This window comes from Leptonychotes weddellii, chromosome 9, assembly GCF_054177405.1.
Source record: "Leptonychotes weddellii isolate Sample4059 chromosome 9, ASM5417740v2, whole genome shotgun sequence".
Lineage (NCBI taxonomy): Eukaryota > Metazoa > Chordata > Mammalia > Carnivora > Phocidae > Leptonychotes > Leptonychotes weddellii.
The window spans coordinates 57431398-57446775 of NC_138377.1; the positions used below are offsets into that span (position 1 = coordinate 57431398).

Genomic DNA, 15378 nt, shown 5'->3' on the forward strand with positions numbered 1-15378 from the left:
CACAAACAATGAATCATGGAACACTACATCAAAAACTAATGATGTAATGAATGGTGACTAACATAACATAATAAAAAAATAAAACTATGTTGTTTTAACTTTAAGCATTTACCTCAATCTGTAAGTAAATACTATTGTGATTATTTGATATTTGTTTCTCCCATTGGTTTTAAGCACCACAGGAGTATGAATCACATAGAAAATGGTTGACTTAACAGAACACTTGCAACACTTAGCATGGTGGTATGCATAGAGTAAGCAATCACAGATGTATCCGTTGAATAAAAGAATGAATGCATGAACGAGGACGTTTTGGAATGTAACTCTATGACTTCGTGTAATTTCTTCCTCTGATTATGTAGTTTTAGTTGACTCTAGTGATTAAAAGCCCAAGTTTCAGAGTCAAATGTGACCATGAGCCAGTAGCCTGATGTCACTAAACCTCATTTCCTTCATTTGTAAAAAGCAAATGACAAGCCATGTCAAGGGTTGTTGTGAGTCTTAAAGGAGTTAATAACATGAATAGGTGCTCAATAAATGTTCACTCTTATCACTTATTATATTATTACTTTTACTAATCAAGTATATTGAGGGGGCAAGTTTCATCAAAATGAGAGGTATCCCTATGCTAAATTACACTTCACAAAAATGGGAAACTAGTATTAACTGCCAATCTCAATAAAAATTATCTAGATGGAATTGTGTGGCTTTTATGCTTCATACCTGGACCAAACTCTTTAAATAACAAAGTCAGAAGCCAAAACCACCAAGGAATGAGCCAGCCAAACAAAAGTCACACTTTATGCAATTTTTAAGAGAGTAATATGGAACCTCTTATTTAAAAGCAGCTTGTATTTATTTAAATTTTTAAATTTGGTTGTTCAGTACTCAGAACCTATTCCTTCACACAATCAGTATTATAAATGATGGTTAAGTTCCCAAGCTATCCCATAAGTTGGTATTTAAATTACTAACTACAGCATTAAGGAGGGCACATGTTGTGATGAGCACTGGGTGTTTTACGCAAAGAATGAATCATTGAACACTACATCAAAAACTAATGATGTACTATATGTTGGCTAACTGAACATAATAATAAAAAAAGAAAAGAAAAACAAAACAAAACAATAAATAAATAAATTACTAGCTAGTTGAAATTTGTATTATGTTCTATCATTTTTATCATAAAAGTACAGCACTGCAGCTACTTAAGAAAGGTGAAAGAGGTTTTAAGTAAAAGTGTTTCTATGATGGGTAGAGAAAAAGAAATTTGAGAGTTCAGGTAAAAATTAGACCCCTACAAGTGTCAGTCACCTGTTTCTCTAGCCCTGGGAAAAGTATTTGGTGTCCACCGTGATGGTCACAGACTCCTAAGATCAGGGATACTGTTATGCTTGAAAATAACTGGTACTCAATAAAAGATATTAGATGAATACATGGTGTGAGACTACATTTCAGATAATAGGGTATGGCTACATTTTCCTAAGTCTTCCCCTGAAGATCCTTTCCCTAGCCAGTCTTTTGTTTGGGAAAGAAAATACCATACTCAAAAACACTTGGTGCCCCAAAGGGAACCCTCTCCCATCCTGTTCCCAACCAGGCCAACTATTTCTGTACATGGCTGACTGTCACTTAGAGGTAACTATTTTTAATAAGACTGCATTTTTAATGTGGAAAAAATCCCTCCCTGAAAAACAAAACAAGGAACAGCACACAGCGTATCATTTCATATCCTAAAGACCAAATGATAAGCATCTACCCATGCATTGTTTTTAACACAGTTCGTTATTAAGAACATTCTTCAAAAGTACTTTTTCTAGATTTCACCATGCAATTTAAAAAAAAGAAAGTTCTGGGCGCCTGGGTGGCTCAGTCGTTAAGCGTCTGCCTTCAGCTTAGGTCATGATCCCGGGGTCCTGGGATCGAGCCCCACATCGGGCTCCCTGCTTGGCGGGAAGCCTGCTTCTCCCTCTCCCACTCCCCCTGCTCGTGTTCCCTCTCTCGCTGTGTCTCTCTCTGTCAAATAAATAAATAAAATCTTAAAAAAAATAAAATAAAATAAAAAAGAAAGTTCTCTGAAGTATCTCAGAGGAGATGAATAATAAGTTTCATTTCTTAAAATACTGCTTGGTAATACTAATATTTTTAGCCCCGTGGCTTTGTTCTGGACCACTGTCCCAGACAGTTTTCTAATGCACGTAAGTAATAGTCTCAGGTGGGTAGAGGGGTGAGGAAGAGTGCACATTGTTTTTACAGTCCTTTTTTACTTCAGAAATATCACATTTAATTGTGAAGGGCCATTAGCTGTGTCATGGCTGCCTAGCACTGTGTCAACTCAAATGTACCTCGATTTAATATGCTATGAAGCAGTTTCTCAGATGAAGCTTATGTTTTATGGAGATGGTAATTTATTCACTTTATTGCTGGCTTCAATCTTCTCTGAGACATCAAGAAAACTCTTCCCCCACTTCCCCAATTTGAAACAAAATTTTTGCTTTGTTCCTCACCCATAATTAAGTTAACTGAAGCTCTAGTTCCAAATGTCTTCTTAGATCTTTCTTCTTTTAACATTACATTTTGCTACCAACGAATATGAGATAATATTCATAATTTAGAGACTTGAAGATCTCCCTATTAAAATGCCCCCAAAGTTCTATCGGTGTCCACTGTTACGTCAAGGTCAGTTTTGTACACTGACTTAGTGTTCTTACTGAGAAGAGAGTTGGAAATAGAATTTTACTGTTTTAATCATGGGTACAGTAAAAAATGTTGTATGCCCCCCCTCCCCTTCCTCCCCTAATCTCACTACATGGTGTTTGTTACACTTCAACTACTAACATATACATTCACAGACCTCTTACCAGAATGCCACACACCCCCCGAGTCTTTAGACCACATGAACTAGATTCTTGATCAGATTCCTTTTAGGCCTACCATGTTGGGATTCTATGGTTCTGAATATGTTCTGGAGAGCAGCAGTAGACCGAGAAGAGCAAGTAATGATAGGAAAATGGAAAGCAAAGCAAAGTTTACTTTCTGATAGGCAAGGGGAAAAGACACAAAAATATTTTAGTATGTTTTATTTATACTATAGTCATTATTTTTAAGAATCTCCATTTTCTACAGGCTAAAATTATAAGTCAAATGAATAATTTCCAAGATAAATCCTAGTCCATCAACCTGAAATTGTTATCTCCCTCTTCTATCCCTAAAGTAGTGATTATCTGCATTATTTAATTGAATTCAACTCATGAGACTTTTATTTACAATGATACAAATAAGGCGCTATGGGAGATAGAGATGATTCTAATCTAGTACCAACACTCATGCAGTTCGAATCCAGCATGTACTCTGTCATGATATAAATGGACCTATGACAAGGTCTAGTAGAAGAACACACAAAGTGCTTCGGGTACATGCTCTAGAAAGACAAATGCATTCCCACAGAGAGGGTAAGTATCATGTGGGCAAAGTGCTTACTTACCACACCATCTGGCATATGGTAAGTTTTTAATCACTGTTTGCTATTGTGTTCATACTATTAACAGTTACTACCTGTGTGATTTTACCTCTCTCAACCTCAGTCCTATTACCTGATAGATGGATACAATATCATCTGTGAAAGTGTGATTTTACCTCTCTCAACCTCAGTCCTATTACCTGATAGAGGGATACAATATCATCTGTGAAATAAGAATACCAGCACCTTCCCTGCCTACCTCCCAGAACTGTTTTGAGGATCTAACAAAAATATTAAGATGATTCCTAAGATGTATTATTACTCATCTTTGAATGCCTAGTGTCATATATATAGTAGGAAATCAGTAAATATTTCGGGGAGATAGAAAGGAAAGCAGGAAGGAAGGGAGGGGCGGAGGAAAGGAGGAAAGAATTACTATTATTACAAAAGAGCTCGATTAAGAGCTGGTTTTTTTGTTCTATTTAATTATTCCTAGATTTATGTCCTTAGGTAGTCACTTAACCTCTCTCAGATTCAGTTTTTCCATCTATAAAATGGAACTATTTTTAATATCTCTTACACTCCTTACTAAATGAAACAATAAAGTATTTATCAAAGTATCTGAAATATGAAAAATTTCAGTACAACACATTTTTTACACAATGTTGAGCTTTGCCCTATTTTTTTATTTGTTTAGTTGGTTGGTTTTGCTTTGGCAAAACATTTGCTAATTTGCTTACAAAATATGGCCTGCATCATGTTTAAATAAAAGAACTAAACTTATGCATTTTGTTTTTGCAAAGACAGAGAGAAAACTTGCCACTTTTTCAACTTTCCAACTTATTCTTTAATGTGGCTCAGAAACTCAACTAACTTACACAAAGAGAAAATGAATTCACCTTCACTGGAAGGACATCTACGATTTCAGTTTATCAGCCTGTTTTATGCCATTTCCCTCTTCATTCTATAAATCTTTAATAGCTTAATGTATTCTATAAAGCTTAGAATTTTATCCTAATTCCTTTCCTGTTTTCCACAGTCCCAGTGTGCTTACTGGCAGAAACAAATACAACCAAGCAGTCTTTGAAATGTTCTCATGGAGTCACACTAGAGGCACAAACAGGACCAGGTTTCCATATCTTTAGGAAGGATGGTAATGGAAACAGTGCTTTAATTCATAGAAAAATATCCACAAAGCAGATGGCTAAGAATCCACTGTTCTTTTACCCTTCATACAACATATTCTTGCATATTTATGACAGAACTAAAGAATTTCAAATATGAAAATGCACAAAATTGTTTCCAATCCAATCTGTAAATAACTGTTGAGCTCACATTGTGAGAACCATCATGGACACTACTTAATATAAACTCAAAACATAGAGCACTGGCCAGTGACAATTAGTTAGCCTCAATGGCTTTTCATCGTTACCTGGGCTAACCATCTCTTGAATGACCCAAGGTCAAATCAGTGCATGATGAACATATTCCACAAAACAACAACGATGATAACAATAAACCCTAGCATACTGCTATATCTCCTGCTCTACAACAAAGAGTTGGTGATCAGTATATGGTTATTTAATGAATAAATATGTAAAATGAACTGGTTTTATCCAGTGATTTCTTATGCCCCCTTCTAGGAGTAGAAAGTGGGCAGATCTGATGACTGATCAATACTGGACATTGGACAGAGCCAGCAGGACACATAAGGAGGAACACTAACAACAACAAAAATATATATAGATTGGGGATGGCAGGTAGATATCTAAAGAAGGAGCTCTTCAGAATTTAGATCTATCTTTCCCAGTTCTCATCTCTACCTCATCGGTGTACACCTCATGAATACCACATTTAGGGCAGAGTTGGACAGTTTGGGATTCTTTGTAGTCTCCCAGGACCACAAGAGTCCCAGTCAGGGCCCCTCTAAGGATCCCATCTGGGAGGAATGGCATCTGGGCACTAACACACACACACCCACGTATTCATTCTGTGATTAAAAAAAGGACTCTACCAAAGTCTGTATCACCTCCCTCACTGCCACAGTAACAGGAAAAGCCAAATGAAAACAAAGAACATAAAGCTAGAAGTGAGCCCAGTAGCTTTTGATTCTCATAAACTTCCAGGGCCTGTGGGGAATTTGCTAAAGCAAGAGCATCATTATTATGAAAACAATAATTAACAAGTATAAATCATTTATGAGAATAGGCACAGATTTGTTTTGTGCTGTTAAAAATGTTGGAGCCACTGAAACATTAATTAATACTGAATTATGCAACACTCATTATAAGGCCTTTTAATCTTATTTATTTATATAAATAAACTTCCAAAATATATTATAAACTTCTACAATATATATTTTATAAACTTCTACAGTATATATTTTCCACAAAACCAAGGGTAGGACATGAATGTGGAAGTCAAGAGCCAAGGGACTATATATACACACACACATTCTCTGATTCTATATGCCATATCTATCTAGCTATCTACACACATACACACACACACACACTTGCTTAGTTAGCACAATGCTTTGCTCCTATATATGTCAATTTTATGTGGGATTAGGAGAGTTCATTTGGATTCAAATTCACTGTGTTCATTCTTTTCTAAGATTTTATTTATTTATTTGAGAGAGAAAGTGTAAGCAGGAGTGGGAGGGAGGTGCAGAGTGAGAGGAAGAGGGACAAGCAGACCCCATGCTGAGTGTGGAGCCCGACACGAGGCTCAATCTCATGACCCCAAGATCATGACCTGAGCTGAAATCAAGAGTCTGATGCTTAATCGACTGAGACACCCAGGTGCCCCCACAGTGTTCATTCTTTTTTTTTTTTTAAAGATTTTATTTATTTATTTGAGAGAGAGAATGAGAGACAGAGAGCATGAGAGGGGGGAGGGTCAGAGGGAGAAGCAGACCCCCCGCTGAGCAGGGAGCCTGATGTGGGACTCGATCCCGGGACTCCAGGATCATGACCTGAGCCGAAGGCAGTCACTTAACCAACTGAGCCACCCAGGCACCCCACAGTGTTCATTCTTAAGCCATGCATCAAAAGTGACAACAACAAACTCTTTAAACTACTCTTAATATGAGTACAAAAAATCCAAATACATTGGTTGTGTAAAATCCTAAAGCTCATTTGACTCATTGCATCCAGAATAGTTTTTTCAAAGCATGAATTTAATCATGTCAATTCCCCTAACAAACTCTCCTGTTGTCCCTAAAATAAAGTCCAAATCTTCTAATATGACTTTTCATCTTCATAATCTGACCTCTCCTTCCTTATTAGTTCAAACCCTGGTGCCTTGAACTTTTTGCTCCAGTGTTGTCTATAGCTCTCTGAGCTTCTTATTCTCTTACTTCTGGATCTTTGATGAAGCCATTCCTTCTGTCTAGAACCTCTATTACTCAGTCTAATCCTGCTTCTCCTTCAGGTCCCAGATTGGACTCACTTCTTCTAGAAAAGCTTTCCTGTCTGAGTTAGGTGCCCCTTCTCTGTCCTCCGGTGGCATCATGTGGACTTATCACAATCTGCCCTTAATGTCTGTCCTTTTGTCTTTATTGGGTACTAGACTCCTTGAAGGCAAAGACCACATTTTGATCACTATTACATTCTTAGCACCTAGTGCCTAGCCATAGTAAGTGCTCAATAAATATTTATCGAATAACTGAATGGGGAACAAGAAGCCAGGTTAGCACCAACCACGATGGGTGGTATCTGTGCAAACTATCAGGTGTGAATTAACTCTGGTCTAAAGTTTTATTCACATTAGAAGGGCCCTAGCCTCCAGTCACTATACCTAGATTCAAAGCCCAGCTCAGGACCTGATTATTTACCTACAAAGAATTCCTATCCCACATCTCTGAACTGAAAACATTCTCCAATGGTCACACTTAATAGCACGTTACTTGGCTTCAAATACCCACCTCCTTTGTCTCTTCAGAGAAAGCTTGCAGAATGTCCGTCTGCCTGGTGTAGTTGCCATTGGCATCCTGCAGACCCTGCAGAATCCGCTCCCGCAGAACCAGCACAGAGACTCGGAGCTGGTGCCAGAGGAGCTGTACAGCATGGATGTCCACAATCACATTGACGGAGTAGGACAGCAGCTTCAGGGAGAACTCCGTTTCGAGAAGCGCATGGATTTGCTCCACATGATCCGAAATATCTTCACAAATGTCCTGCAGTAAAGAAAAGCAAAATACATGAAGACTATTTAGCCTTATTCTAGGGACGGGGGTGGGGGGGGGTGAGTCACTCCTTCACTTGACACCAGTTGTCAGGGCCCCCAGGTCAGGTAAACCACATGTCAGATGACCTGCCTTTGTTTTAGATCAGATACCTAGTGGCAGGCCGTATTCCTGGGCACTGGCCCTTCAGTGCACACAGCTAAGTTGATCTTTTTGTAAAACAGAAAGGTGCTACTATTCTTTCCGATTTAATTATTTCACTTTGAAAGTTTAGCCAAGGTGAGAGGTCACCTCACAAATCCACTCTATTCTCTTTATTTACTGTTTGTTTGGGATCCTGGCAAGGGAGCCAACAGCTGTTTTCTGGGCTAGTGGTGAGTCCCTCTGAGCGCACAATATCTCAGGATAGATGCATCATCCAGATACTGAGCAGGAAGAAAGATGGGCTAGAATGTGTCCTTCATGGGACCTCCCAACCATTCTCAATGAGCCATGGGGTCGCCTTTGGTGTAAGAGACAATTGTCACATTTTCACAATAACAGATTTTAATATTTAAATTCATAAGGAATATCTAAGTTTCAACCCACACTTTGTAATCAGAATCACTCTTTTCTTAAACCTTTCTATTTGAGTATAGTCGACACACAATGTTACATAAGTTTCAGGCGCATGACATAGCAATTCAACTTCTCTAAATGTTATGCTATGCTCACCACCAGCGTAGGTATGATCGGTCACCATACAGCACTATTACAATATCATTGACTATGTTCCCTATGCTGTGCCTTTTATCCCTGTGATACTTATTCATTGCATAACTGGAAGTCTGTATTTCCCACTCCCCATCCCCCATTTTACACATCCTCCCTCCCCCCTTCCCTCCAGAAACCATCAATTTGTTCTCTATATTTATAGGTCTGACAGAATTACTCTTAAGAAAGAAAGCCAGAGCAAAATAAGTCAATCAGAGAAAGACATGTATCATATGACCTCACTGATATGAGGAATTCTTAATCTCAGGAAACAAACTGAGGGTTGCTGGAGTGGTGGGTAGGAGGGATGGGGTGGCTGGGTGATAGACACTGAGGAGGATATGTGCTATGGTGAGTGCTGTGAATTGAGCAAGACTGTTGAATCACAGATCTGTACCTCTGAAACAAATAATACATTATATGTTAAAAAAAAAAAAAAGAAGAAGAAGAAGTTAGCAGGAGGGGAAGAATGAATGGGGGGAAATCGGAGGGGGAGACGAACCATGAGAGATGATGGACTCTGAAAAACAAACTGAGGGTTCTAGAGGGGGAAGGGTGGGAGGATGGGTTAGCCTGGTGATGGGTATTAAAGAGGGCACGTTCTGCATGGAGCACTGGGTGTTATACGCAAACAATGAATCATGGAACACTACATCAAAAACTAATGATGTAATGTATGGGGATTAACATAACATAATAATAAAAAAAATAAAATAAATTTAAAAAGAAAGAAAGAAAGCCAGAAAAAACCCAAGGACAAAGAAAGATAAAAATACAGTTTAGTTTTTAAGACCTGGACATTTTAAACAAAAACATTATTAAATCAAAGTTTCAATCTTTTCCACACATACTATTAGGTAGGCAGACTTGGTGTTTGATATATCACTTGTCCTTATAATTTCCCAAACTTTCATTGTGCTGTCAGAGGCCCCAGCATGAAATGGGTAGCATCAGTGGTAATATTTACTTGAGCAATTTGAGTCCATTAAGCATCAAAAGGATGTACATGTCAGCTAAAAGTACTCAGTGATTCATTTTTAGTTATGCATCGGTGATTTTTTTTTAAATGGGGCTTTTATTTATGATTTTTGTTAAGGCTAAAATTTTAGGATAACATTTGAGGTCTGAGTCCTATCATGAGCATCCAGTCATTCTGTGCTGGAAACATAACCTTTCAATTTTATATAATTCAATTATTTATTTCTAAAGAAAAACTAAAATGGAATCTGTATTTACTGTGTAATAGTAGGCTAAAAAAAAATCTATTGAAGGATGATGGAAAGTTGTGCTGAATTTTTAGTAATAATGTATAATTCCAATAAATGTTCCAATATTATTTCTTAAAATTCAAGAACTAATTGGTGATAGTTACATAAATTGGTGGTAATAATCTGATACAGATTAAAAGTAAAAAGGGATGTTGGAGTCCTAATTAGGTAAAGTTCTTACAAATGTGGCCCATGAGCACATGCAGTCCAAAAGAGAAGTGGGGCAAAAATCACATTACCTTATTAACCAGTACACGGGAACCACTCACAGCTAGATTAGCCAGTCTCCGCTGCCCTTCGGCACATGACAGCGGGTGTCCACTGCTATCATCAAATATTCCATATTGCCTGAGTCTCAACGGATGCCTGCTTGGAGCATCTACTCTATTTGTCCCCTACACCTCTTATTCCTGATAACTCAACCACCATCCCAAAGCAAATGTCCTGTATCCTTTGCCCTTTTAGGATGCTCATTTCTATGTAGTACTGTGTTACCTTGGGAAACTCTCTTTCTCTCACTGCTGATCTCTTCCAAATTCTCTGTACTTTCCTGGCTAATATTTTGACTCCATTGTAAAACAAACAAACAAACACGCTACTTAACTTTTTCATGGAAGAGTACATCTATCTCCTGCTCTTACCCAAAGCTGACTCTGTCCAAGGTTCCTGCTTCCCCCACCACCCTTCCAGTGAAGGCTGTTCAGTCTCCTAGCCCTCACCTGAGAGATGGGAAGCAGAAGGCTGATAAGGGAAGGGCAAGCCTCACTGCTTCTTTACCACTTTCTGATCATTTTTCTTTTTTTTTTTTTTTTTTAAAGATTTTATTTATTTATTTGACAGAGACAGAGACAGCAAGAGCAGGAACACAAGCAAGGGGAGTGGGAGAGGGAGAAGCAGGCTTCCCCCCGAGGAGGGAGCCCGATGTGGGACTCGATCCCAGGACCCTGGGATCATGACCTGAGCCGAAGGCAGTTGCTTAACCAACTGAGCCACCCAGGCACCCTGATCATTTTTCTTTTGCCCTCATACTAACACCCTTTGTTTTCACTAGGTGCCTGCTGTCTGCTAAGCCTTCCCAACTTCCTTCTTCATTACTAGTCTTCTCTTTCACTCCTCCACACTGAAGACTGCAGTGGCTCAGTTTTCCTCTCCATACCGAGAAGACCATTATCTTAGTTCTTAGAACAAGAACTGCAGAAACCTGAGTGTCTATAAAGGAGATAAGATCAAGAAAGGGATGAGGATGTTGAAGATTGTATGAGTGACAGCATGGAACCCTTTCCAGCATCAAGGGGAGAGATGGCTTAGTCCACCAGTATATCTTCTATAAAGCAAGTTATTCCTGGAAATTCATCTTTCATAATATTAGCCTGAAATTATCCCATTTCTCCTGTTCACACCTAATTCTGGTCAGTATTCCTATCAATTTCAGCCCTTCTCCCCATTGTTATCTCTACCAGACCTTTCTTCTCTGACCTTCAGATTCCTCTCCTGACTCCCAAGTATGCCTTAACTGGGACAAGGTCATGATGGACAGATCCACCAGTCGAGACTTCTCTCGTTCTTAAAACCCCAAATTCAGTCTATTGCTCTTAAAGGCAGCTCTCATCTCTTGTATGCCATGTCCACAAACAGAGAGCTAGAGGACTCTGGGACTGTGTGGAGGTTGGGGAAGGCAGATCCAGAGAGGGGCAACCACGGATACCAAGACAAACTGTTGTCCTTCAGAAGTGTGCCTGGAGTTGGCCCTGTTGTCCTATTCTGTTATGAATACATGAAAGCAAATACATCTAACTTCCTATAAATATGGCAACAAAATGCTGTTTCCTATAATTATAAAGATTTCATCATCATCGTCAGAACATAGCTTCATTCCCAGAGTTTATATTTTGGTATATGAATGTTCTCCCAACTAGAGGGTTGGTTCCTCAGCGCCTCTTCATATAGTTAGTGGCTATCAATAAGTTGGGCACTCAAGAATTCTGATATGGATCTTACTTTAACATACTAACAATGAACAAAAACATAACTTTTGCAGATAGACTTATGTAGTTTTACTTTTCAATATCATCAGTTGGTATCAATTACTTTAGCTACTTAAAATCTCCCATAATTCTATATGAATTTCATTCATTCCCTTATGTCTTTTCCTCTGAGAAAAGATGTTCTCCAGCAAGCCCATTTAGATGACTAAATCAACAGACTTCTCAAAGAATAATAAACTTTTAAGTTGAGGATAGTTTTTAAATGTTCTTCAAGCAATAACATTTTTTTTAAAGATTTTTTATTTATTTATTTGAGAGGGAGAGAGAGAGAGCACATGAGGGGGGGGAGGGTCAGAGGGAGAAGCAGACTCCCCGCCGAGCAGGGAGCCCGATGCGGGACTCGATCCCGGGACTCCAGGATCATGACCTGGGCCGAAGGCAGTCGCTTAACCAACTGATCCACCCAGGCGCCCCAAGCAATAACATTTTTTACAGATCCTCAAATTGTCCCTGGTGTAACCCATAATTATTAAGGATAGAAGGATAATGTCTTTAGAAATTAGTCACTTCTGTTTTTTCAGTGAATATGTGGAGCACCCACTATGTACTAATCCATGCACTGGGGATACAAAGTTGAATAATGCCAGTGCTTGACCCCGCCATTGTGGAGCCCCTGCCAGGTAGGAAGGGGCATGTAACCAGAAATCATAATTGGGAAGGTAAGTGTTCAGTGAGAGTACACAAATGAGGAGGAAATGACTGTGCCCATGGAGGCAAACAGGAAAGGAGCAAGAAAGCTTTCCTAAGGAAGTAAAGTTTGGGTCTTGAAGGAGACAACCAGGAGGATGAGGCAGAGAAGAGCATTCCAGGGAGTAGCAGGTGTCAATGTGGTCTCCCTAAATATGGACTTGGGGTTTGGCACTGATTTTCCTTAGTCATACCATATTATACACAACCCATAAAAGAAAAAAAAATTGATTTCATCAAAATTTAACTAAAATTAAAGATATTTTTAGGGAAAAGATAAGTTACCAGGAAAATATTTGCAAATCACCTATCCAATAAAGGATTTATATCCAGAATATCATAGCTCCCTCTGATCTATGGGAGATACGTTCCAAGAACCCCAGTGGATGCTTGAAACAACAGATAGTACCAAACTCTATATATACTATGCTTTTTCCTGTACATACACTCCTTTGATAGAGTTTAATTTATAAATTAGGCACAGTAAGAAATTAACAACAATAATAAAACAGAACAATTTTAACAACATGCTGTAATAAAAGTTATATGAATATGGTCTCTCTCTTTCTCAAAATATCTTACTGTATAGCTCTCACCCTTCTTCCTCCTATGATGTGAGGTGATAAGACACCCATGTGATGAGAAGAAGTGAGGTGAATGACATAAGCAGTGTGATGTAGTGTCAGGCTACTACTGACCTCTTGACAATACATCAGAAGGAGGATCATCTGCTTCCAGACTGCAATTGATCACAGATAAGGAGGAACTACTGTATATAAAGAATTTTCAAAACTCAACAGTAAGAAAACAACTAATCTAATTATATACTGGGCAAAACACTTACACACTTTACCTAAGTGGGTATAATGATGGTTAAAAAGCACATGAAAAAACTTTCAGCCTCATTAGCCACTAGAGAAATGCAAATTACAACCACAATGAGATACCTCTGTATACCTATTAAAATGGCTAGAATAAAAAATTTGCAATAATACCAAGTGCTGAGAAGTTCCAGAACAACTGGAACTCTCCTACCCTGCTAGTGGAATGCAAAATGCCGTAGTCACTCTGGAAAACAGTTTAGCAGTTTCTTACGAAGTTAGAGATACACTACCATAGGACCCAGCAATCCCACTCCTGAGTGTTTACCTTAGAGAAAGAAAAGCTTAGGCACATTCACAAATGAAAAGAAGCTACTCATACTCACCAAAACCTAAATGCCCTTCATTGAGTAAATGGATAAACAGACTATAGTACATCTACATAACATACAACAAATGGGGGGAAAATCTACTGATACATGTAACATCCAGCACAGTAGCCTCTGTGGCGTTCACAATCACTCACAGCATAAAATGCACCGAATACATTATGTTGCCAACTGGCCACTTCGCTCAACCTTTCTGACACACTGTGGCCTCAAAACTGCAGCTGCTGCTGCCTATCTTTGAAACAGGAATCTTCTATGGTTACTGAGGCCGCTCATACAAACACTGACCTGAGACTGTTTACAAATAAACTCTAGCTGGTTGGTCATTTTTCTTTTAATTTAGTTGTGTTTATGTGAGAGAGGTGACTTTTCTTTTCTTTTTTCTTTTTTTTTGTAGGATTGTTGTATATTTCCAGTTGTAACTTGTTTTTTTCTTGACAGATACAGTGCTTTTATGTATTTAACCAGTATGTTCAGTTCTCACCAGCATGTGATAGGGATGAGGGCACCCTTCCTGTGAGCTCTAATGCTTCAGCTCCTGCAACTTGTCCCTGGGAGAGGATCTGTTCGCTGTCTCATCATAAGGCCACCATGCCCATGCCCATTCTCAACCATTCTCGAAACATCTGGAAGGTTTTCTTGTGAAATGACAAATATCCATGGATCAACATTCTTCCAAAGTGGCCTAAACTGCCAATCTCCAGACTGTGTATATTTGGAGGGAAACCCACCCTTCCTGCAACTTCCTCGCCTGGGTACTAAAGCAATACTTGGCACCTCAGTTTCATGAAGTCCCATAAATACAGTCCTTCCCCTTCTCTCTGCTTCTTGCTTCCCCATATGCAATCCCCAAATGAGAAAACACAGAAAATCCCCCCGATACCTACAAGCTGCTTCTCCATTGGAAAAAAACAAAAAACCAGTAATTGGCAGGCATTTCTCCATTCATCTAAAACCCCAAATAATGTTTCTCTTTTTCTTCTCCTAAAAATAATTTTAATGTTTCTCTCAAAACATTCTTGACTTATATTTGTGTAACTACAGGACACATTCAAATGGTTTTTCTAAGAAACTATGAATTAAAGCCTGCTTTTTAAAGGACAGTCAGGCCTCCTTTACTTCCATTGTTTCCCTATCACAGTTTCAAAAATCTCAAACCCTTAGCTTAACCAGTGCATACCATTACATTTAGAAAAATATAAATTACATTTACAAAAAGTTTTCATGATCTAAAGTCGGTAAGAAGAGAACTAAATTTTCTGTACATATTTAAAGTCTTAATGGAAAATGCCATATCATCATGACTGTTCATTTTGTTTACTAGGAATTGTAGAAATAAATTATTAAAGTATCTTTTACCCATATGCTCACCATATGTGTGTGTGTTCACTAGAAAAAGTTGAGAAGAAATTCTTACCTAATACATGGACTTTATATTTTAAAATACAGATCAAGGGAACACCACAGTTACTTGGTTAAAAAACCTCACAAGTGAGCCATTTTTTTTTTTGCCTTGAAGTCTTTTTTTTTTGTAGTTTTTAATTTTATTATATTATGTTAGTCACCATACATCATTAGTTTTTGATGTAGTGATCCACGATCCATTGTTTTCGTAAAACACCCAGTGCTCCATGCAGTACGTGCCCTCCTTAATACCCATCACCGGGCTAACCAATCCCCCCTCCCCCCTCCCCTCTAAAACCCTGTTTGTTTCTCAGGTCCATAGTCTCTCATGGTTCATCTCTCCCTCCAATTCCCCCCGCCCA

At 38.6% G+C, this 15378-nt stretch overlaps 1 protein-coding gene across 4 annotated transcripts in view; it reads right to left on the reverse strand.

Annotated features, from left to right (window-relative positions):
- AKAP6 (A-kinase anchoring protein 6) overlaps positions 1-15378 on the reverse strand; it is a 462110-nt gene that overhangs the window by 269441 nt on the left and 177291 nt on the right. For all 4 annotated transcript variants that reach the window (XR_014148538.1, XM_081830653.1, XM_081830651.1 and 1 more), the window contains one exon: positions 7389-7640. Coding sequence is in view for 3 of the 4 variants with exons in the window: in XM_081830653.1 (XP_081686779.1) it covers positions 7389-7640 (252 nt within the window). In the remaining variant the exon portion in view is untranslated. The remainder of the gene's footprint in view (positions 1-7388; positions 7641-15378) is intronic.